The sequence below is a fragment of the Choloepus didactylus genome, chromosome 2 (genome assembly GCF_015220235.1).
Source record: "Choloepus didactylus isolate mChoDid1 chromosome 2, mChoDid1.pri, whole genome shotgun sequence".
In the NCBI taxonomy this organism is placed as follows: domain Eukaryota; kingdom Metazoa; phylum Chordata; class Mammalia; order Pilosa; family Megalonychidae; genus Choloepus; species Choloepus didactylus.
This window is the reverse complement of record NC_051308.1, coordinates 13,894,016-13,917,450: the sequence shown is the minus strand read 5'-3', so window position 1 is coordinate 13,917,450 and position 23,435 is coordinate 13,894,016. Positions and strand designations below refer to the sequence as shown.

Below are 23,435 nucleotides of genomic sequence, written 5' to 3'. Positions count from 1 at the left end.
TACCTGAAGTAACAACATATCCTTAGAATCTTTTTTTCTGTCTATTTAAAGTGTAGACATATTTTCTTGCACCACTCATTACTGGGGCATTGTTCCAGATTCTTCAAGTGTGCCGCCTCTGTGCTGCGACTGCCTTAAAAATAGTATTGATAGTTAGGACAAATAGGAGAGGGAGAAGTCCTGGGGGGTATGCTGAGTTAAATGGAGGGAACTTGATATTCATCTGAGAGTATTTCAGAAATATTTTTTAGGCAACTTGGTACAATTAATCTCCAGTCATACTAATTTTAAATGTCAAATAAAGACTAGACTGAGAAAGTTCTAGAGCAAGACAGCATTTCTCTTAACCAATAAACTTGTTTAGCCCAGGAAGAGTTTGGACTAGCCAATATCCAAGATCAGGTTGGTTCTTAAGTTTTCCTGTTCTGTATTTCTTAAGATACTTCATTTTAAATTTTCTGAAAGTCATAATGAAAGTTTGATCAGAAAGAGTCATGAGAAAAAAAAAGATGTATGTAGAAATAATGTCTGTAGAATGGTGTATCCAGCAACGAATGCCAACCTAAAATAATCAAATAGAGAAGTCAGATATATTTCTAAAAAATGGGATTTATTGAGAAAGATTTTCTCTTTGGGTTTGTTCCACAGTTATCTGTTTGCAAAGAACTTCAGCTGCCACCTAGTGATTTCCATTGGAATGCTGACTTGGTAGCTCTCTCTTACTCTGCTACCTCAGGTGAAGCATATTCTATTCAGGTAGGTGAATTAAATGTTTATTGAAATAAAATAAAGGATTGCTAAAGTTGTAGGAACCCTATGACCTGGCATTAAGCTACAGAAATCAAGATAGTTGTATTGGCAGAGACAGACATATTGACTGATGGAACAGAATAAAAAGTACAGACATAGACCCCATAAATACGGAGATTTGATCTTTGACAAAGGTGATCTTTGACTCCTTCCTCAATGGAGAAAAGATGGTCTTTTCAGCAAATATTGTTGGAATAGTCATTTTTATGCAAAGAAGGAATTTTGTCCCAAACTTTACACCGTATGCAAAGGTGTACTCAAAATGGACCATATATCTAAATGTAAGATGTAAAACTAAAACTTTTAGAAGAGAACAGAAAATCTTCACGACTTGGAGTTAGGGAAAGAGTTCTTGGAAATGACACCAATACCATGATCCATAAAAGAAAAAAATTGATAAATTGAATTTCAGCAAAATTAAAAACTTTGTTCTGCCAAAGACTGACAAGAAAAGGAAGAGACAAGTTACAAACTGGGAGAAAATATTTTTAAATCATATATCCAACAAAGGGCTTGTGTCCAGAATATAAAAGAACTCTCAATGTTCAAAAAATAAGAAAACAAACAACCCAGTTTTAAAAATGGGCATAGGACATGAACACTTTACCAAAGAGGATATACAGGTGGCAGGTAAGTACATGAAGAGATATTCAATATTAGCCATGAAGGAAATACAAATTAAAGCCACAGAGATACTGTTAAACACCTATTAGAATGGCTTTTATTTTCCTTTCAATAATTAATAAGATTTATTTAAGCAGGAAGAATTAATAGATGCTAAAAGTTTTGATCCAATTTTCCTTCCTGGATGATTTTTTTTCCTATTCTGTCACTTTCGAAAATATACCAGAAGAGGGGCCAAATCCCAAACAGAGCTCCTAACATCAGGGTCTTGACAGTGGGCCTGAAATTGGGATAGACGTTTGTTGATCTTGCATAGATCCAGCAAATTAAGGCAGAGTCTTTGATGAACCCTCAGAGGCTGGGCTCATTGTACTGAAACAGATATTCCCATTTAAGCCAGGATCTTAGAGCCAACTGCTTGGCTTGAGCCTGCAGTGTTTCCAGAGATAGGTTGTATTCATCTAGATTGAGAGTAGTGGGCAGGGTGGCCAGGCCAAGCAGGACAGCTTGTACTTTGCGAATGACATCTTGGTGACCCAGCACACAATCTTGCCTTAGGATGACTTTAAAAATAAAAAAATCCACAACTAAGTGCTGGCAAGGATGTGGAACAAATGGAACTCTTTTATACACTGCTGATGGGAATGCAAAATGGTACAGCCACTTGGTTTGGCACTTTCTTATACAGTTAAGTATCTTGATAGTGGTGGTAGTTACACAAATCTCTATCTGAGTTTAAAATCATAGTACTTTACACCAAAAGAAAAAAAAAATCAGTTTTACTATATGATCACTTAAAAACTGAATTTTTAATGAAAGAAGTTCTTGTTTCTGATTTTTATTTAGATATTAAATTGCCCTGTTTTCTTTATCATTGTCATCAGATCCCAATTTTTGAATCATTCTTTTATTGTGATTGCTAAGTATGTTTTGATTTTCTTTCAAGGCTGTTGCTGTAATGGTTGCCACCAGAGAAGGATCTATCCGCTATTGGCCAAGCCTTGCTCATGAAGATACCTACACAGAGACTTTTATAGATTTGGGAGGTGACAAGACTTATAATTTTCTAACAGCAGTGCAGGTATACAATGAATATTCCTTTATATTTATTGGAAGCCTGTGATTTGGCTTTGAAGTGGGATTTGAATGGCTAAATCTTTGGGGTTTTTAACAGGCCATACAGGACAGGAAGGGATCAAAAAGATGCAAGGAAGAGAAGAATGTAAGGATCTAGGATTTGGACAGTAAGACAGAGGGAAACCTTTCCCAGTGGACCCTAAAATATCAATATCAGATAGTAGCCAGTGGTATTCATTTTTTTCAGAAACATTTTAGGAAATTATTTTTAAAACTCTTAAGACACTGAAGAATGGTTTGTGGATATCCACTCTGGAAGTTTACTAAAGAAAAAAAAATCTGATATTTGATTTGCTGAACCAGCAATATGATCTATAATCTAAAAATTGATATTTAAAAAACATGAACTTTTTTTTTTGCTACGAAAGTATTTTTGTAGATAATATTAAGTAAATGGATTCTTAAATGAATTATTTTAAGAAAATAAGTTTCCATTTTTTGTCCTTTTAGATTTGTTTTAAGGTGCAGATAGGTGATTTTTCTCTGTATTAAAGCATTATTTTCTTTAATCTTAATATTTTATTACTTTTCTTTAGTATTTCAGTGTTAGATGTTTAACTGAAGTTATCTCACCATGTTTGTTCACAGGCAGGAAGTTTTATTTTGTCCTCGTCAGGAAGCCAGCTAATTCGGTTGATACCTGAAAGCTCAGGAAAAATTCATCAGCATGTTCTCCCTCAAGGGCAAGGCATGCTTTCAGGAATTGGTCGGAAGGTTTCTACTCTTTTGGGAATTTTGTCTCCTAGTAGTGATCTCATGGTAAGTTTATAAAATAACTTTGTTTTACCAGCTTGTTTCTTAGTGAAATCAGTAAGTTGCAAGTTTCTTTTGAAGTCTGTTTTCCTCCAGTATGAACAGTAGTGTACATAAAATAAAACCTTTGTTCTTTTCAGAGAATCCCTTTAATGGTCAAATGTGTCCATATTAACCTTTCCCCTCCCAGACTCTATAATGTTAATGTCTTTAAACCCATTTTTCTTATAATACATTTTTTTTGGTAGAATTTGAAACTGTTATGTCAAATTTTAAATGTTTTTCTTAGGGACTAATTTGGCTTTCTAGTCTTAATTAGATGTATGTTCTTTACTTACATGATTCTAGTTATCTGTGTAGATGAGTCAAATCTAGATTTGTATACTTGACTTTTGTCCTATGTTGCAGAATAATGAAGGGAAGGATGAGCTTACTCTATGCTAGGTGCTCCAAATTTGTTATCTCATGGAAACTAGGTACCTTTGCTTCCAATTTACAGATGAGGAAACAGCCTCATTGAGGTTAAGTGAACAGACCAAGGTTCCTTAACTGTTAAGAGGTAGAACTGGAAGTCATACCCAGTTTGAATTTAAAGAGCATGGTCTTTTAGCTATACTACTTTTCCTGTTATTTCAGATAGCTATAATCACTAGCTTTCCTCCAGTGTTCTTTGAACCTGAAACTTAACGTGCTGAAAACGAATTTGTCATCTTCCCTCTTCTCTCCTGTTGACTACACACATAACCCTCCTAAACTCATTTTTCTTCTTGCCTGTTTCTGATAATGGCACCACCACTTTTTCAGCATCTAGGTACAAAATCTTGCTGTTTTCTTTGTGATCCTCTTTCCTTCTGTACAAAATTATTTACAAGGTACTGTGAATTTAACTTCTATCAGGTCTCATTTCCATCCCCAATTTTCTGTTTCCATTCTTATGCCCTAATTTACACTCTTGGTAAATTTCACCTGAATTCCTGGTGTCAGTCCACTTGACTCACTATTGGCCCTTCCTACCCCATAATTGGCCACAATTATGGCAATATGAGAAACGGAGACAACTAGACAAAACAATCGTGTATATCCAGCTTAAAAAAAATACATGTCTATACTTGATAAGCAAATGTAGACTTAATAGGGGAAATAAAACACCCATGTATAGCTAGCTACACACATCCCCGCCAGATAGGTTTTCCTATAATATAGCTCTTGATATGTCACACTTGTGCTCAAAAGCCACTGATAATATCTCTCTTGCCAGCTAGATTTAAAGGCTCAATCATATTCAAGACTCTTCATTATGTGCCCCTAACTTTTCATTCTAGCCTTATTTTTTGCTTCTTGGCTATTTTTAATCTATATTCCAATTTAACAGGGCTACTACTTCCCTAAAGACTGTAACTTTCCCATCCCCCTACTCTTCTTTTCTTGGATCTTCTGCCTTTATATATCTACCTATGAAAATTTTACTCTGCTTTCAAGGACTTTCAGGATCATCACTCCTTCCTTCAAATCCTGAATTAAATAATTGTACTAGGATTGCCAATCAAATATTCATAATATGTACAAAATTTGTATTTCCAAAAATGTATTTAATGTTGGAACTTAGTGATCCACAAACTTGACCTTTTTCTCCTCTCCCTACAGCTTTCAAGTGTCCTTTGGGATAGAGAAAGATCAAGCTTTTATAGCCTTACAAATTTAAATATGAGTAAATGGGAATTAGATGATTTTTCAGAAAAACAAGCACATAATTGGGATATAAATAGAGCCCTGAAGGAAAACATTACTGATGCTATTTGGGTAAGAAACAAAAATATTCATCTCTGTAATTCATGTTTATGGTCATATGATAATGCTGGTTTATTTCACTGTACTAAACAAGTTTGGTGTATAGCCATTAGATAAGCAGAAATGGGGTATTCAGTCTCTAGAAATATTGGAAATCACTGATTTACTTAATAATTTATGTAATTTATATATTTATTCAAGAAATGAGCTACCATGAGTGAGGTGCTTTACTAAGTGCTGGAGATACAATGACAAAAAGAAATGATTCCTATACTTATATTATTGGTATCTTCAAACAGGGATCAGAAAGTAACTATGAAGCGATTAAAGAAGGTGTCAACATTCAATATTTGGATTTGAAGCAAAACTGGTAAGCAATTAATTTGTTGTAAAGACTATAAGTAGTAGTTTGGAAAAATAAATTTGTGTTACTCCAAAGTAATGAGCAGTCTTCTATTTTTCTAATGCTTCTTATGCTAATTTTCTTATGCTATTAAAACTTGTTTCTTTACCTGGTGATGTGAGTACATTTTAGAAATATAAGCAGTTCTTACACTGTCTTCCTCACTGTCAACCCTTGACAGAGATGAATCTTTTCTGCTCCTACAGCTGGAGCTTCTCTTTCTTTACTGCCAAGAAATACCCAAGATCCTGTCCTATCCCAGTGCTATTGAGTACTCAGTTTTGTGATTTTTCTTCTCTCCTTAGAGATACTTAGCACATTTCCTACCCCTTTTTCTGTTGCTGAAGAAGATTTAAAAGCGTTTTAGGAAGGGCAGGATGCGATTTTGTCTCGGGAGTACAAGTTGAAACTCAATCATGTTTGCATTCAGAGTCAGTTTTCTCATAGAAACAGTTTTCTAAGTGGTGCTTAAGATCACAGGTTAGTCCGATAAAACTAATGTCCTATGCTTACTCAGCTTTAACAGCAAAGGTGATATGGAACTTTAACACCATTTATAATATAACTTTTGTAGGAAAACTCATGAGTCCAAATATATGGTTTATTATCCTTCGAAACAAAACTTACCAGAAATTAAAACTATTTTTATGTGTTTTAAAGTAATTTTTACTGTGTTCTTATTATGTGTTTTAGTTTAGGTTAGTAGAACAAATTTTACTTCATTTGGAAGGGATATTACTGTTCTATAATTTTTTTTCTCAGGCTATTGTGACTATCAGTAGCATCCTTTTTTTTTAATTCAAATTTGTTGAGGTGTATTAATATGCCATACAGTCATCCAAAGTATACATTCACTTTTGTTCACAGTACCATTATACAGTTGTGCATTCAATACCACAATTAATTTTTGAACATTTTCATTACCATAAGAAAAAAAAATAAGAATAAAAATTAAAGTAAAAAAGAACACCCAAAACATCCCAGCCCCCATCCCTATTATTCATTTGCTTTTTGTCCCCATTTTTCTATTCATCTGTCCATACACTGGATAAAGGGAGTGTAAGCCAAAAGATTTTCACAGTCACATGGTCACACAATGGCTGTATAGTTACACGATCATCTTCAAGAATCAAGGCAGCTGGGTTGAAGTTCAACAGTTTCAAGTATTTGCTTCTAGCTATTCTAATAAACTAAAACTAAAAAGGAATATCTATATAATGCATAAGAATAACCTCCAGAATGTCCCCTCAACTCACATTGAAATCTCTCAGCCACTGAAACTTTATTTTGTTTCATTTCTTTTCCCCCTGTTGATCCAAGATGACTTTCTTAATCCCATGATGCCAAAGCCAAGCTCGTCCCTGCGATTCATGTCTCATGTTGCCAGGGAGATTTACACCCCTGGGAGTCATGTCCCACATAGCAGGGAGGGCAATGAGTTTACCTTCAGAGTTGGCTTAAAGAGAGAGGCCACATTTGAGCAACAGAAGAGGTTCTCTGGGGGTGACTCTTAGGCACAATTTTAAGCAGGCTTAGCCTCTCCTTTGCAATAACAAACTTCATAAGGGCAAGCCCCAAGATTGAGGACTCAGCCTTGTAGTAGCATCCTTTTTATAGTTCCTGGAAACTTCATTAAAGCTATCAAAGAGGTAAAAATAATATTATTTATTAATGTCAATAAACAGTTTAAATACAGTTTGCCTGTTTTCATTTATCTTTATCAGACTTTCAGATATTTTAAGACTGTTGCTAAGGACACAGTCTACTGTAGGCATATATAATCCTGGCATTTTTTTCACAACCTGTTTTCAGAATTGGAGACATAGGGGTTGAGAATGGAGAAGAGAAATATGCTTAGGAATTGTTATTATAGGTCAAACTCAGGGTTCATCTTCCACATTGTTGTCAAGCCTTGGAATGGCTTCAGAGGATATAGCTCTCATTCTCTGTGTTTACTTTCCTTTCCACCTTTATCCAAATTATCTAGTTATCAATTTTCTGTCCTCAAGGTATGGTGATCAGAACTGTTTTTCTTCTATTTGAGAATAGTTTGGAAAGGGTGTCTGGGTAGGATGGCAGAGTAGGGAGCTTTAGGACTCAGTTCTTTCTCCAGGGCAGCTAGTAAACAGCCAGAAACTGTCTGAAAAAAACTGTTGGTGGTCTCTGGAGACCAGAAGAACACTATACCTCATCCAGGGAAGAGCAGAAGGAAGAGACTGATAGCCTACGGTGAAGAGCTGTGAGTAAAAACTCCATGCTGCAGAGGCTGATGCCCACCCCCACTCTCATGGCAGGCTGGTCCCTGGCTGAAAATAAAAGTCCTCTTCCCCAAGAATGGGGGAAAGGGACCACAAATGAGCACTGATTGCGGCTTTTGATTAATGAATTTGGAACACTGGGTACTGGCTCTGAGGGCAGTTACAGTTTGAACTAGCGCAGAACAAAAAGCAGCCAGCAGCCTGTGTTTCAACCCTATCCCCAACAGTGGTGGAAATGGAGGAATTTAAAGTCCCAGTGCCTGCTTAGGGCTGCAGGGGACAGGTGACTGAAGTGCACCATCTGCTGGGCAAAACAGGAAAGCAGTTTTGGAGAGCCATCAAAGAGAAGTTTGGCATCTTTCTGGGTCTCCTCCCCAGGGCACTTTGGAACTGATCTATGCCCCCTCCATGAGTTCCTGGCCCTGTTTTGACTGGGAAATACTGACTTAGAAAGTCCCTTATAGGGTGACATTCTCCCAGAATTTTCCCTCCAGGCAAAAGTATCTAGAGGCAGTGAAGAGTGTTGAAAAATTATACAGGCAAATCAAGAAACAAATAGAATGTTACACATTCCCAGAGAAGAAACGGGAAAGGAAGCTTTCTCCTGGGTGTGAAACAGTTGAACAAATAGTGCAATCTTAAAAATTGTTCCATATATCCAGGGCAAGAATCAGAGGAATAAGAGCTGAAAAATCTGCTGCAACACAAGCTCTTCCAAAGGTCTATAATGAGTTGAACCAAGTGTCAAGGAAGCGCCTTAGCAAAAAGCCAATCAACAAGAAAACCTCAGAAAGAGAGAGGAACTGACCTCTTAACTCATCAAGATAATCAGATGCCTAGATACCAGCAAAAAATTACAAGCCATGCTAGGCAACAGGAAAATATAGCTCAGTCAAAGGAACAAATTTAAACTTCAGAGGAGACAAAGAATTTGGAATAACTAATCAAGGATGTTCAAACAAATTTCCCAAATCATTTCAAGGAGATGAAGGAAAATATGGCTAAAGAGAATATTGAGAAGGCACTTTTGTAAACACGAAGAAGAATTTGAAAACATAAAAAGAAACACAACAGAAATGGGAATGAAAGACACAATAGAAGAGATTAAAAATGCACTAGAGGCATTCTATGGCAGAATTGAATAGACACAAGAGAATCAGGGAGTTAGGAGACAGGACAGTTGAAATCTTACAGATAGAAGTACAGATAGAGAAAAGAATGGGAAAAAATGAGCAAGGTCTCAGGTTGAATGACAGCACAAAACACAAAGACATACACATTATGGGTGTCTTAGGAGGAGAAGAGAAGGGAAAGGGTTAGAAAGAATATTTGAAGAAATAATGGCTGAAAAATTTCACGACTCTCATGAAAGATATAAATATACATGTCCAAGGCATGCAGCGTCCTCCAAACAGAATAAATCCTAATAGACTTATTCCAAGACACATATTAATCAGAATGTTAAATGCCAAATATAAAGAGAGAATCCTGAAAGCAGCAAGAGGGAAATGCAATAAAGGCTAAGTGCCAATTTCTCATAAGTGAAACCAAAGAGGCAAGAAGGCAGTGGTTTGATATATTTAAGATACTGAATGAAAAAAACTGCAGCCTAAGAATTCTTCATCTGGCAAAACTGTCCCTCAAAAATGAGGGAATGTTTAGAATTTTCACTGATAAACAGACACAGAGAATTTGTCAGTGAGACCAGCCCTACAAGACTACTACAGGGAGTTCTGCAGGCTGAAAGGAAAAGACAAGAGAGTGGCTTGGGGTAATCTGAAGAAATGAAGATTATCAGTAAAACGATTCTAGCCAGAGCAGTTAGGCAAAAAAAAAAAAAAAAGAAAGAAAAGAAAAGAAAGAAAGAAAAGGCATCCAAATTGGAAAGGAAGAAGTAAAACTTTCACTCTTTGAAGAGAACATCATTCTATATTTAGAAAGTCCTGGAAAATCTGCAGCAAAACTACTAGAGCTAATAAACGAATTTAGCAATGTGGCAGGATACAAGAGCAACACAAAAAAATCAGTACTGTTTCTGTAGACTAGCAATCTGAGGAGGAGACCAAGAAAAAAATTCTACTTACAATAGCAACTAAAAGAATGAACTAAGAGTAAACTTAACAAAGGGGGTAAAAGACCTGTACACAGAAAACTACAAAACATTACTAAAAGAAATCAAAGAAGACCTAAATATAAGGAAGGACGGCCTGTGTTCATGACTAAATATCATCAAGATGTCAATTCTACCCAAGTTAATTTGCAGATTCAATACAGTCCCATTCAAAATTCCATCAGCCTATGCTTCATATTAGTGAGATCATACAATATTTGTCCTTTGATCTAATTATAAGCAAACTCACAGAGTTAGAATGTGGAATATAGGTTAGCAGGAGATAGAATGAGAGTACAGAATGGGGAACTGATGTTTAATTTCTGCAGAATTTTTAATTAGGTTGATTGGTAATATTTGGAGATGGATCGAGATGTTGGTAGCACATTGTGAGTGTAATTAAAAGTGCTGAATTGTAGGTTTGGATGTGGTTGAAAGGGGAAGTTTAAGGTTGTATATGTCACTGGAAGGAAAGCTAGAGGATAAAGCATGGGACTGAATAATTAATGAGCCTTGTGGAGGATAACTGATTAATAATACAACTATAAGAATCTTCCTTCATGAACTAGAAGAAACGTCCATCACTATAGCAAGGTGTTAACAATAGGGTGGTATATGGGGAAAAAATGCACCTAATGCAAACAATGGACTGTAGTTAACAGTAATATTTTAATATTCTTTCATTGGTTGTAACAAAGGTACACAATGCTGCGTGTCAGTAATAATGGGGAATAAGGGGTATGGGGTTTTTCTTTTTGTAATAATGAAAATGTTCTAAAATTGATTGTGGTAATGAATACACAACTCTGAATATACTGCAAGCCATGGGCTGTACTCTGAATGGATTGTATGATGTGTGAATATATCACAATAAAATTGCTTTTTTAAAAAAAGGAATAGTTTTTCTCCCTGATACTTGTTGATATTCATTGATATGTTGCCCATTTTGATCAGAGCTACAACCTAGACTGATATTTTTAATGAACAGACTATTACTAATAAGAGTTCAGATATCTTCGTTTTGATGTAAGCTTTCAATTTTCTAAATCTTCAATTTATTACCTTGTGTATATCTATGTAAAAAGTTATTTGTCAAGTTTTTACTGATTTGTGAATTTTTGATATCTTTCCATTATTTTCACTACCTAAACTAACTTCATGTTTTTTCAAACTGAAAGATTATTATAATGATGCCAAATACGATTGATCTTCCCGCTATTCTCTAAGGAATCCCGTTTTGTTTGATAAGTCTCCATGACTCTGTGGGCTCTCCCAGTCACAGAATGATACAGTTTTTAGAGTAACTTTGTTATAGAGCTTTATCATTGATGTAACCTGCTATACGTCCTTACTTGGGACCTTTCTCGGTACCTTCTTTTGTGTAATGTTTTTATATGTTATCTGTTAGCTCTTTTAGAACACTGCCAGTAACAAGTTTGGGCCAATATCTTTGAATTCCTTGGAATACTCCAAGTGGAAATTTTAAGAGTTAGGGAGCTGGGGGAAGAGAATGTCAAAGAAGAAAAATGAGAGCCATGTTAACAATTGCTTCTTTTGAAGTGTTGTGTAATTTAACCACTAGCTTGGTTTCTTACCATCCAGCTATTGACTTTTTCAGTTGGCAGTGGAGGGTGCTTGCCATCTTGTTAAGTCTCATATCTGAAAGTTGCTAATAATGCTATTAAAGTTTTAAAAGTGTTGAGGTTAGAGACTATTTAATTCTTTTGTTGGGAACAACAACTTTGATAAACTAAGAGGAAAATACAAGCTTTAAGATAGAAAAAGATTTTTTTTCACAGAAGCTTGAAATTTCTATAAACAATAGTTAAAAGTAAAAACAAAATGTTTTTCCTCTGGACAAAAGTAAGCTTTAAAGAACTGCTTAGGTTGCCTAACCTTTTATGTAAAGGAACTGTTTTAAGCTTTATAAGCCATATGGTCTTTCGTGCAACAACTACTCAGCTCTGGTGTTGAAAGCATCCATAGACAATCTATAAATGAATGGCATGGCTCTGTTCCAATAAAAGTTTATTTACAAAAACTAGGTATGGGATAGATTTGGCCTCAGGGCTGTCCTTTGCCAACCTGGATCAGATGATTTATTGATCTTTCTTTTTTGGTCAGGTTTATTGAGCTGTGATTTACATACAGTAAAATTCACCTTTATTATGTAATTCCAAGAGTTTTGACAAATGCATGCAGTCATTTAGCCATCACCCTCACCACCCTTGCAGTCAAGACAGAGAACAGTTCCATCGCCTTCCAAAATTCCCTCATGCTCCTTTGTAGTCAGTCCTTCCCTCTACCCTCAGCCCCTGGCAACCATTGATCTATTTTCCCTCCCTATGGTTTTGCCTGTTATGGTATGTCATATCAGTGAATCACAGTGTGACGGCTTCTGCGTCTGGCTTCTTTCATTTAGCATAATGCATTTGAAATTCACTCTGCTGTTGCGTTATCAAGAGTTTATCGATAATACTGCTACAGCTGAATAGTATTCCCTTGTTTGGATGCACCAAGGTTTGTTATCTATTTAATAGTTGAAGGACATTTGGGTTGTTTCTAGTTTTAGGCAATTATGAATAATGCTACTATATACATTTGTAAATAGGTTTGTTGTGTAAACATAAGTTTTTATTTCTCTTGGGTAAATATCTGGGAGTGGGATTACTAGGTTGTGTGATAAGTATATGTTTAACTTCACAAGCAACTGCCAAACTGTTTTCCAAAGAAGCAGTAGATCTTTCTTTTTCATTGATTAGTGACGGGCTCCTGATTTTGGCAGCAGCATGGCATCCAGCAGACAATCCATGTCTCATCTATTATTCTCTGATAACAGTGGAAGATAATGGCTACCAAATGTCAGATGCAATTACGGTAGAAGTCACCCAGTATAGTCCACCTTTCCAGGTAGGATTTATATCTGAAAGTTAAATTTCAAAGGGACAGTAACACATTGGGTTTTTTTTCCTAACCATTACAGGGTCAGATTCTTTTGAGAGAATCACCTGAAGGGCTGGGAAATATTTTAAAATAACTTGTTTTTAGACATTGTTGCATTTTCTTTGCCATCTCAGAATCTTTCCTTTGTTCCACCTTAGCTAAGAGAAATGAGAGTAGAAGCAACTAGCAGCAAGCAATTTGTGTCTTCTGCTCTACCTCTATAAAGGGATTATCATTCCTTTATTAGTGAGTTGAAAGAAAATAATTGATGATGAGTGCAGAATGAAAGTAAGGAAAAAACAAACCTGGAAGGAATTGGGATTTGGTTTTGAGCCCTCAATATTACAGAAAAATTCCCTTTCTGTCCAAAGCAGGGTTATATTTGTAGGCAATAGCATATGTACTTATCAGAGTTCTCATAAACCGCTCTAATTTTAGGTTAATTAATAATAATTAAACATACTGTTTAAATGGCTATGATATTTATAAGGAAAAGCCATAATAGCTGTAAATTCATTTCGTTTAGCCTTCTATACGATCTAATTCTTTAAATCCTTATTTTTAAATATGATTTGTTTAACTGAATCCTGCCATAAAATATTTTAATTTGTTCTTTTATTTCAAACCAAAGTGAACCTTATGTTTTCTGATTTTGAAAAAAAAAATGCTCCATTAAAAAATTTTTCAGACAGTGCAGAAGAGTATAAAGAAAAGACTTTGAGAAAATCCTAGGATCCCATTTTCAATATTTTGTTTGTAAAATTGCTTCTTTAGTAACAGTTATGTTATTTTTTAGCATTTGCTAATTTTATTATTTAATTAGACTTTATTTCATTTCCATTTCTGCCTTTGATTTCATCTGTGTACTTGGAAAAATCTACCCAATTTTCTTGTGCTTGGTATCATGACAGCAAAGTGAGAACTAAAATGTGTATCAGGTTTATAAAGTATTTACCAGTTCTAAAATAAATATAATGAATTAATCCTTTATTTTCTTTCTCACATTTATTAAAGGCTTCTAGTTATATCTTATCACCATGGGAATATTTTCAAAATTTGCTAATTATTTGCAGCTAAACAAATGGTTTCTTTAATTGATGTTTGTAAGCTTAGTCTGTTATTTTTGTAAACCAACTTATGGGTAGTATCTAGATTAGATTCTCTACAAGGAAAACCATTTAGTTGTCATTTCATCATGTTATTTTATGAGGTGTCTTGTACAAATGCATGAATTATAAAATCATAAAAACAGCTATTTTTGTTTCAATTCTTCTTAAATGTAATCTTAAATTTAATTTCCAGTCTGAAGACCAGATAATGTGTCGGTTGGTGGTCCCAAACTTTTCAAACCAGACTGCCTATCTATACACTGAAAATGCTGTCTATGTGTGCTCCACAGGAACTGGGAAATTTTCTGTTCCTCAGGAGAAAATTACTTTTAATGCACAAGGTAAAGTACCTGGTTTAGAAAGCATTGTTAGCCAGTCCTAATAGTTTTTCTTTCCTTAAGTGTTTCTTCAAGCATGGCACTTGCAAGTGTTCTAAGGCATTCAATACTATACCTGCAGTAGCTGAAGTTACAACCCTAATGAAAAGCCAAAAAGGTGGTAGAATTCCCAAACTTATATTTAGGGGCAAATAATAGTACCATTTTTTCCCAGGAGAAGAAGCCAAGAAGAAAAGAACTGACACTAAGAGAAGTATTTGCTTATTTCAAGTTAATAAGAGTAGCTTATTCTAAGTTAATGTTCTTTAAATGCAGTTTGTGCAGACCCTTGGACAAGAAGAATCCCAGGCGTTGGACTTATGCAAGAGAGCTGGAATGGGTACAGAGATGGGGAGGAACTGGCCAGAAGTGGCAATAGCCAAGCAGATATTCTAATCGTGATACTTCTTTAAAGTATCTGGAGACAGCATATTGCTTAGATATATGGAGAAAAATATGGACAGAGGGCAAAAATCCAGGGGAGGCAATAGCATGGAACCTAGCTTTTCAAGTCCCAAGACAAGAGCCTTGACCTTGGGTAGGTAGGATGTAAGAGCACTAAGCAAGCTTAGACTTTTTTCTTATTAATTTCATTGACCTGATATGGTAAAAACAGAATTGTGCAAGAAGACTCCACAGGATTGGAAAAGCTGTTATTCTGAGTTTTGCAGAATGAATAATTTTCAATTTTTTTCTCATCAGTGTTTTGGGCTTTTTATCATGATTATACTTACTGCTCTCTTGCAAGACTAGTTTTATTGTCCTTAAAGCTGAAGGGCACAGAGCCTGCTTCAAATGGCAACAGGTTCTTGACATTTGATTCTGGGATTAAAAAACTTAGTTCAGAGGAATAATATTGCAAAGGAAAAAAAATGTTCTTAATATATCATCAAGATGATTTTCTGCTTAGGGTGATTGATTTTGGAAAGCATTTTTTTAATGTATATTTGACTGCATGTTTTTCTTTTATTTAGGAGATGGCATTTTGGGAGCTGGTTCCTGTGGTGGTGTTCCTATCGTGTTTTCTAGAAACAGTGGATTGGTGTCTATTATGTTGAAGGAAAATATCTCCATATTAGCAGAAGACCTTGAGGATTCCCTAGCATCTTCGGTTGCTGGACCAAGCAGTGAGGTCATGTGGTTCCATAAGATTTTTTCATTTTTGTTTTTATTTGAGTATTTCACCCAAATGTTTAATTTTAAAAATCAAACAGTTTTAGAAGATTTATGATAAAAACAGCTCTTTGATAGCTCTCATTCCCTTTGTCCTTTCTCTCAGAAGCAACTACTTCTAGGTCTTTTAGCCGTTTCTTCTGGTATTTTTCTCCATATATCTAAGCAATATGCTGTCTCCAGATACCTAAATTTTAGATTTTATTGATTTCCTATTATGGAAGATGAGGATTTTTGGTAACTTAGGTTTCTTCCTCTGTCTTCATCATCCCAGTATAAATTTTTTTCATTATAATGACATTGTGAGTATCACTTTGGTTTGTTGAAGCAAATAATGCACTGTTTATGATTATACTTTTTTTATTACACAACTTTGTATGATTCTTAGAATTAATAATTGAGTCATTTTACATTTACTTACTTTTCTTTAATATCTGACTTAATCTTCCCGCATCCTCCAATAGTTCTGTAAAATGCCTTTCAGTGTAGTTTTCCCCATAGTCAAATTTCTCAAGACACTTTACAGCTACACTTCTCTAGTCTTGGAACTTCCCTTTTCTGTCATCCTCCAAATTATCATCAGGACTTGTCTTCTCTACCACACACTTAGGTTTGGCTAGTCTCCTCTCTGCCCCAACACTGACATTCCTTCCTCTGGTTTCCATTGTCACATGTTATAGATTCTAACTATTAGAATCAGTAGACATCTTGGTGGAGGTGGTGTTTCTGTTTCTTCCTGTTACTTTAGTATGATTTTTGAGAGAAATAGTGGGATAAAAACCATGTTTTTTTCCTGTCGTCTTGAAACCTGAAATAGCATCATAAGATTTTTACCATTCTTTTACAAGAGATGAAAAGTAATTAATACTATTTGGGATAATTTCCATTTGTTTACAATGTGAAATATGTAGGCTTTCTATAATTCGAAATTAAAGGGATTTGGTACAGTTTCAACAAAAATTTTTTTTGCTTGGATTCTTTTGCAGTCGTGATTATTGTAATACTGTTATATGTTCTGAAGGTATCTTACAATGTTCCATTTCTTTTGGATTTTTCTAAGTCTTTGTTTAATCTTAACACTTGTAATCAGTCATTATGCTTAATAATAGATATATTTTAATGATTTTGTAACATCAATATAATTACTACAGCAGGTCACCAATTTTAAATGTTTTACAGGGAACATTATTAGCCATTAGAAGAGATCCCTGATCTTAAGATCAAACCCATAAAAAGATTATGCTGGTTAAAATGAACTCTCCAAATAATGTTACAATATAATTCCTGAATTAGCCACATCTTTTCTGTAGGACTTAGGTTAATCATTTGGTGCTGTTTATCATGTTTCGATAAGCATCTTAAATATATAAGTCACTGGTATAGACAGTATGATTAAGCAGTTTTTGTGTGTATGTTGTTGCTGTCTTATGTTGTGTCCAATTTTTAGTCTAATAATAAAGAATATTTTGATACCTTTACCTTTAAGTTACAGTTTGTTATCTTACAGAGCATGGTTTTTGAGACTGCTACCAAGAATGAAACTATAGCACAAGAAGATAAAACCAAATTGCTAAAAGCTGCTTTTCTTCAATATTGCAGGTATTACATGTTTTACGGACTTGCTACTTATTTGTTGATTGATGAGAGAAAGTTGAAAGAATGATGCTATCGAGAGGAGAATTTTTTTTGCCCTTTGAAAATCTATTGTTCTGAACTTGGTAGTCACAGGAGGGTTTCAGCTAGACCAGGAAAAAAATATATGATCTAACATACCCTCTCCTCTTAATGGAAAACAATGTAGCCATTTAAAAAGGTGATCATGAAGACAGCTTGAAACAAGGGTCTTTTTTTGTATACTGTTAAGGGAAATAATTTACATACAAAGTTTAATTGGTGTTATAAAGGAATTAGACTCAGTCTGTTAGTTGGGTTTTGCTGTGTACAAAATTCCACAAAACTTAGTGACTTACTTAATATAGCTCACGATTCTGCAGTTTGCTATTTGGGATTGGGCTCAGGTGGGCAGTCTAGGCTGTGCTTGCTAATTGTTTGTGGTCACCCGCCAGGCTGGCTGGACTTGGCTGGACTCTCTCACGTTTCTGAGACCTTGACTGGTCAATTATCTCTGCTTTGTGTGGTCTCTCATAAACTTAGCAGGCTACCCTGAACTTGTTTACATATTACAGGATTCCAAAAGTGGCAAGAGAGCAAGCCTCAGCCCACAAGCACTTTTCAAATCTCTACTTGTGTCCTGTTTGCTAATATCCCATTGGCCAGAGCAACTCACAGGGTTGGAGTCACAGGGGGAGGGCACTCAAAGGGGATGTGCCTACAGGGAGGAGAATAATTGACGGCCATTCTTGTGATCAGTCTGTCACACTTCTGACCTAATATCCCTCTTCTGGCTTTAAGGTGAATTCGATCATTTCCGTTTATCGTAGACATGTATTCTGTGTCTTGTGTTCTGATACCTGCCTTAAATGTTGTAGTAAATTTATACTTGAATGAATACTTGGGCAATTTGTGATCTAACCGTTGCTCTGCCCCTAATTAGCTGCTTGAGACTTAGGAGAGATGGTGTAAAATTTCTGGGATTCTGTTTCTTCATTTGTGAAGTGTTGAGTGATATGGAAGTTGCAGTGGGTAAAGGATCCATTTAGTTTAGCAGATTTTGTTTTGAAGAAGTTTTCAGAGTTTACTGCCTTCATTTCCCCCAGTTCTCAGCTCATAATCCCATAAACCCACGCGTGGTGTTATCTAGACTTGTACACAGTGAAAATGCGTAGTGGCTCACTCTCACAAAAGGGGTAACAGCTAATTAGACTCTAAAGTGCTTTTGCCATTTTAAAATTCTGTTATCATAATGATCTACTGAACTTAGTTGCATGTCCAGAAGGGGGCACCATTAGACAAGTATTTTTGTTTTTAAAATTACTCTTTTAATCTTGTTCTGTTGCATGATCTTCAATTTTGCTGCCAAGATTCAGATTAAAATTTACTATGATTTCATCTTGCATAAGTTTATCCTTTTAATACAATTCTGTCGTATTTATGGCATCTCAAATTTTGAAATGATAATGCAGCAAGACACCAGTCGATTTAAAATATTTTACTGGGGAAGATTATTAGCCATGAGAAAAGATCCCTGATCTTAAGTCCTAAGAGTATAATAACCTTAAAAACAGCGTCATGGGATCTGTGGTACAGTTTTGCTCTTACTCGCATCCTATTTAGCATGATTGAAGTTCTCTGAGGTTAACAATTAATTATTTCTGGGGTAATGTCATCTAATAGCCTTAAAGAATTAAGACTTCATAAATGGAATTGTTATCTTTAAAGCAGGATTTTTCAACCTTGGCCCTATTGACATTTGGGACAGATAATTTTTGTTGTGGGGCTCTGCTGTGTATTATTGTAGGATGTTTAGCAATATTCCTGGCCCCTACCTACTAGATGTCAGTAGCACCTTTTCCCCCAACTTGGGACAGCCAAAATTATATTGATACGTTGCCAAATGTTCCCTGGAGGTCAAAATTGGCTGATAACGCTTTAAAGTGTTACCTGTTTAGTTTTTTGCTGAAGTGGTATTACTGTTTTTATGGGGTGATTTCTTTGAAATTAATTTTTAAATTATTTTGGTCATTTTACTTAACTTAAAAAACAAATTATTTTGTTCATAAGAGTTTTAGTAAAATTATTCTATAGACTATAATAGTTATTGATTGAACCTTGCCATAGTCAACTTTGTTTTCCTGTAACCTATATCGTAACTAGCTCTCCAACTTCATCCTGATCTTTAACACTTTCAGGCAGTTTTTCTGAGATTCTCTTGGTTAGTTCTGTCTCCTGTTCTACCAAGAGACTATTTAAGCCCTTTTCTAATCTCTTCCAACTTTCAATTTCTCTACCTTCTCTCACACTTAGCAAGTGAATTGGCCTCCTACTTCACAGAGATAATAAAAGCCATTAGCTAAGAGCTCTCTATCCTTACTACATACAAATTACCTGAATCCCTACTACTTTTTCTTTTTATCTAAGACTAATCTCTCCTCTGCATTTTGATGCCACACTTTCCTGGAAACAACTGTTTCAGTTATCCCTCTTTCCTGTATCTTTCTTTTGCTGGCTCCTTCTCATCAGCAGTTGATCATGATCATGCTTAATCTGCATTTTTTTTTTAAAGACCATTCTTTGACTTCATGTCCCCCTTTGAGTTACTACCCTATCTATTCCTGTTCATAGCTAAACTACTTGAAAGGAGGTCTTCATTTGCTATTTGTCTACCATATTCCCCTCTCTCTACCGCTGAATGATCTTTTCTCCTCCCTTGGCTTCATTTACTGAGGAAACTCAGATCTGCCAATCCCTGGATGGTTATATACACATGGAGGCATTTGTATATTTCACAGGCACCTCACTTTCAACATACCCAAAACTTGTCTTCTCCGAAGCTTTTTCTTCTCTGTCCCAATTCATTTGGTCATTCAGAGCAAAAACTTGGGAGTCATCCTTAAACATCTCTCTTTCTCCCTCTTTTTTTTAAATTTTATTGTGGTGACATACATACCACATACAGTTTTTCCTTTTTAACCATTTCTGAGTCTACACTTCAGTGATACTAATTATATTCGTAAGGTTGTTCTGCCATCCTTACCTCGTCATCCATTACCAAAAGTTTTCCTTTACTCCAAACAGAAATTCTGTAAGCCTTAAGCATTAACTCTCTATACATCTTTTATTTAGCCCTCAGACCCAGTCATTTGCCAAATTTTACCTCATTCTTGTCTGTCTATTTCCCCACTCCTAGTAGAAACCACCATCTTCTCTTTTGTGTAGATTCCTGCAGCAACTCTAATAGGATTTTTCTCCCTCCTGTTTTATTCCCATCTAGTCTTCTCTCCATATCATACCTAGAATAATCTTTCTGAAAAATGTAACATATCATGGCATGTCTTTCCTTTAAACTTGGTGCCTTTCCATTATCCTTAGGATTAAATTCAAAACTTTTGTGATTCATCCATCCTGAATAAATCTCATTTCTTCATATGAACTGTGCTTAATCCCCCCTTGAGTTCATTGAAACCCTAAATTTCCTCTAATCTCTGACCAATTTAGAAAAATCTGGGTGTTTTTATTTTTTAAACCAGCTCACCTGTCCTGTAGTTGGTAGTGTTCAGACAAGTTCTGCCCCGGAAGCTTTTTTTCATCTCTACTCCCTAAGTAATCTTAGCCTCTCCCATGGCTTCAGTTTGCTAAAGAAACCCCATACCCTTAACTCTAGCCTACACCTCTTTTCTGAGCTATAGGCTTACTTGCTTCCTGCTTACTGGCGTGGACATGTGCGCTCAGTGTGGAACTGTATTTCCCTCCCCATATTCTCCCCAGCCCTCTTTTGACTAATTCCTTACCAGTCAGGCCTCAGCTTGACAATCTCTTCCTCCAGGAACCAAACTCCTGATGGGTTTGGTTTCCCTTCTGTGTGTTCTGTAGTCCTCTGTTCTTTCCCTGTCTTGGCGCTTACTACACTGTATATATACTTGCTTGCTTAAATTTTTGCCTGATTCCTTCATGACACTGTATACTTTGTGAACTCTGAATTCTTTAGTCTCTTGTTTGTCATTCTGTCTTCAGCGCTTCGCATGTAGTAAGTGTTCAAAATGTATTTTTTGAATTAATGCATAATAGTTTTCTCCCCCTTTAATTAAATAAATTTTATTAAAAACAATTGACTTTGGGCTAAAACCTATAAATGAGACTTTCATTTCACAGTTTTTTCATGGTGAGTTTTGAAAATGTTTTACCTCCCTTAATACTTTTGTTTTCCAATTTTGTTTCAGAAAAGATTTATGTAATGCCCAAATGATGGTTGATGAGCTGTTTTCCTCTCGCCTTGATTTGGATTCCGATTCTGAACTAGACAGAGCTATTACCCAAATCAGTGTAGATTTGGTGGATGACTATCCAGCTTCTGATCCACGGTGGGCTGAATCTGTCCCTGAGGGTAAGAAACTTTTAATTTTAATATTGTGGACTGATTTGTTTTGAGAAAGATATTCTGGTTCTTTATTAAAAGTGTCTCTCAGTGTATATTTTTAGTTTCCCAAACAGTTTACTATCAATTCAGTATTTTAACTGAAGGAACATTGAAACAGGTCCTAATTGTTCTGAGACATAGTAATTAACTTTCTTGGCATTTTGTTTCTGACATTCTATTGGTGGCAGAGTTAGGCATTTGGCACTTATTTGCCCCCAAATTGAATAATTTGGGTATAGTCATTGTATTTGGCTCATAGAAATTATACGTCCACCTAAGAGTGGCAGTGAGCAAATCTCAATACGTGATAGTGAGCATATCATGTCCTACTGCCCAGTGCTTTCCTGCCTGCCCTGAGTGACTTTCCTCTTTACACTGGCTTCCATTATAGCCATCAAGGGTACTTTGGAGGCTCCCATGTACAAGATAACTGTCTCAAACATATTGATCTACTTCTTAGCAAATTTGCTAAGTCTCATTATAAATTTATGAAGAAAACATAAATGCTTACCTTCTGTCTTTCACTGTTTCTTTTTAGCTGTCAAGCTTAGAATAATATAAATGATTAAACTAACAGTAATGTATTCTGAATAACATTTTGAATAAAGACTCCATGTGAATTCAAAGAATTGTATCAATCTCCCAAATTTTCCCTTTAAATTTTTTAAACTCTTGGGTAATGTTATTAGTAATTGTATTGAAAGTTGGTTACTTTCCTTTTGTATAGATTTTCTTGTTATTTTAATAGCAGTAATTATCATAAAACCAATATGTGTTACGTGTTGAAGTTTTGTTATGTGTTTCAACAGAAGCACCTGGGTTCAGCAATACATCACTGATTATTCTTCACCAGCTAGAAGACAAGATGAAAGCCCATTCTTTCCTTATGGAGTTTATTCACCAAGTAAGATTCCAGCTTGCTTAGAACCAGAGATAACCAGGACATCTGGCTTGGCATGCCTTGTCTCAGCTGTCTCCACTACAATAGGAAATCCCTTCTCTCTTATCCTGAGATGTTTTATTGGGTGGAGCATGACTAGTATTTTCCATTTCTGTGGTAATCTATAAGTAAATAATTCCAGGGCTGTGTGGAGGCTTATCATTCCAAGTGTAGAACTACATTGAAAATAAGAAGAAAAGAAGAAAACACATAATTTTATCAGAAATGTTTCAGCTTTTTTGGTAACACCCTATTATATCTGTGAGAACAGGCCCATTAAAAAAAGGATTTCATTTAGACTTCCTGTGAGCTTTTATGTAAAAACTTAGGTTTTCACAAATTGATTTTGTATTATTAAAAAGATAGTAAAGAATATTTAGGTGATGACAGATTTTTATGTATGGATTGTTAATTTTGAAATGCTGGTAGAATCAAATCCTCATTGAAAATGTTTTTTGTTTTTGTTTTTTTTTTCCTTTTTTAAAGGGGTATCTTTGAAATATATTGTATCTGTATTGTCTAATAGGGGAGCTGCTAGCTGCATGTGGTTATTGAGCATTTGAAATATGGCTAATGCCGCTGAAGGACCAAATTTTTTCAATTTAATTTTAATTAAATTTAAATAGCCACTATGTCTGGTAGCTTCCTTATTGGACAGTGCAGCCCTAGATGATTCCAGAAATGACTTGATTATTCCCCCACATTCTGCTCTGATTTTAATGCATGGTTTGGCACCTTTCTACCCTTTTTGTCTTGGCAGGAGACAGTGTTTTAGTTGGGCTGTGGGCTAATGGGGGAGGGGGATCACAACATTTTCTCTTAAAGTAATCATTTCATTAGCCAAGCATTATCATGTTAACTGTTGCTGCATAACAAATCACCCCAAATCATGGTGGCTTAACTCTGTGGATTAGCTGGGCTGCTCTTACGCCGGTTCACCTGTGATCACCTATATAACGGCATTTAGCCAGAGGGT

The 23,435-nt window shown here is 35.5% G+C and overlaps 1 protein-coding gene and 1 pseudogene across 3 annotated transcripts in view; one reads left to right on the top strand and one right to left on the bottom strand.

Annotated features, from left to right (window-relative positions):
• NUP133 (nucleoporin 133) overlaps positions 1–23,435 on the top strand; it is a 58,977-nt gene that overhangs the window by 9,499 nt on the left and 26,043 nt on the right. For 2 of the 3 annotated variants that reach the window (XM_037820795.1, XM_037820792.1), the window contains 11 exons: positions 649–756; positions 2,381–2,515; positions 3,160–3,330; positions 4,969–5,124; positions 5,412–5,482; positions 12,646–12,793; positions 14,129–14,276; positions 15,287–15,444; positions 16,993–17,084; positions 21,323–21,486; positions 22,329–22,423. In XM_037820795.1, coding sequence (XP_037676723.1) covers positions 649–756; positions 2,381–2,515; positions 3,160–3,330; positions 4,969–5,124; positions 5,412–5,482; positions 12,646–12,793; positions 14,129–14,276; positions 15,287–15,444; positions 16,993–17,084; positions 21,323–21,486; positions 22,329–22,423 — 1,446 coding nt within the window. The remainder of the gene's footprint in view (positions 1–648; positions 757–2,380; positions 2,516–3,159; positions 3,331–4,968; positions 5,125–5,411; positions 5,483–12,645; positions 12,794–14,128; positions 14,277–15,286; positions 15,445–16,992; positions 17,085–21,322; positions 21,487–22,328; positions 22,424–23,435) is intronic. The other variant, XM_037820789.1, reaches the window with a different exon arrangement.
• Positions 1,588–1,961, bottom strand: LOC119522125 (annotated as a pseudogene).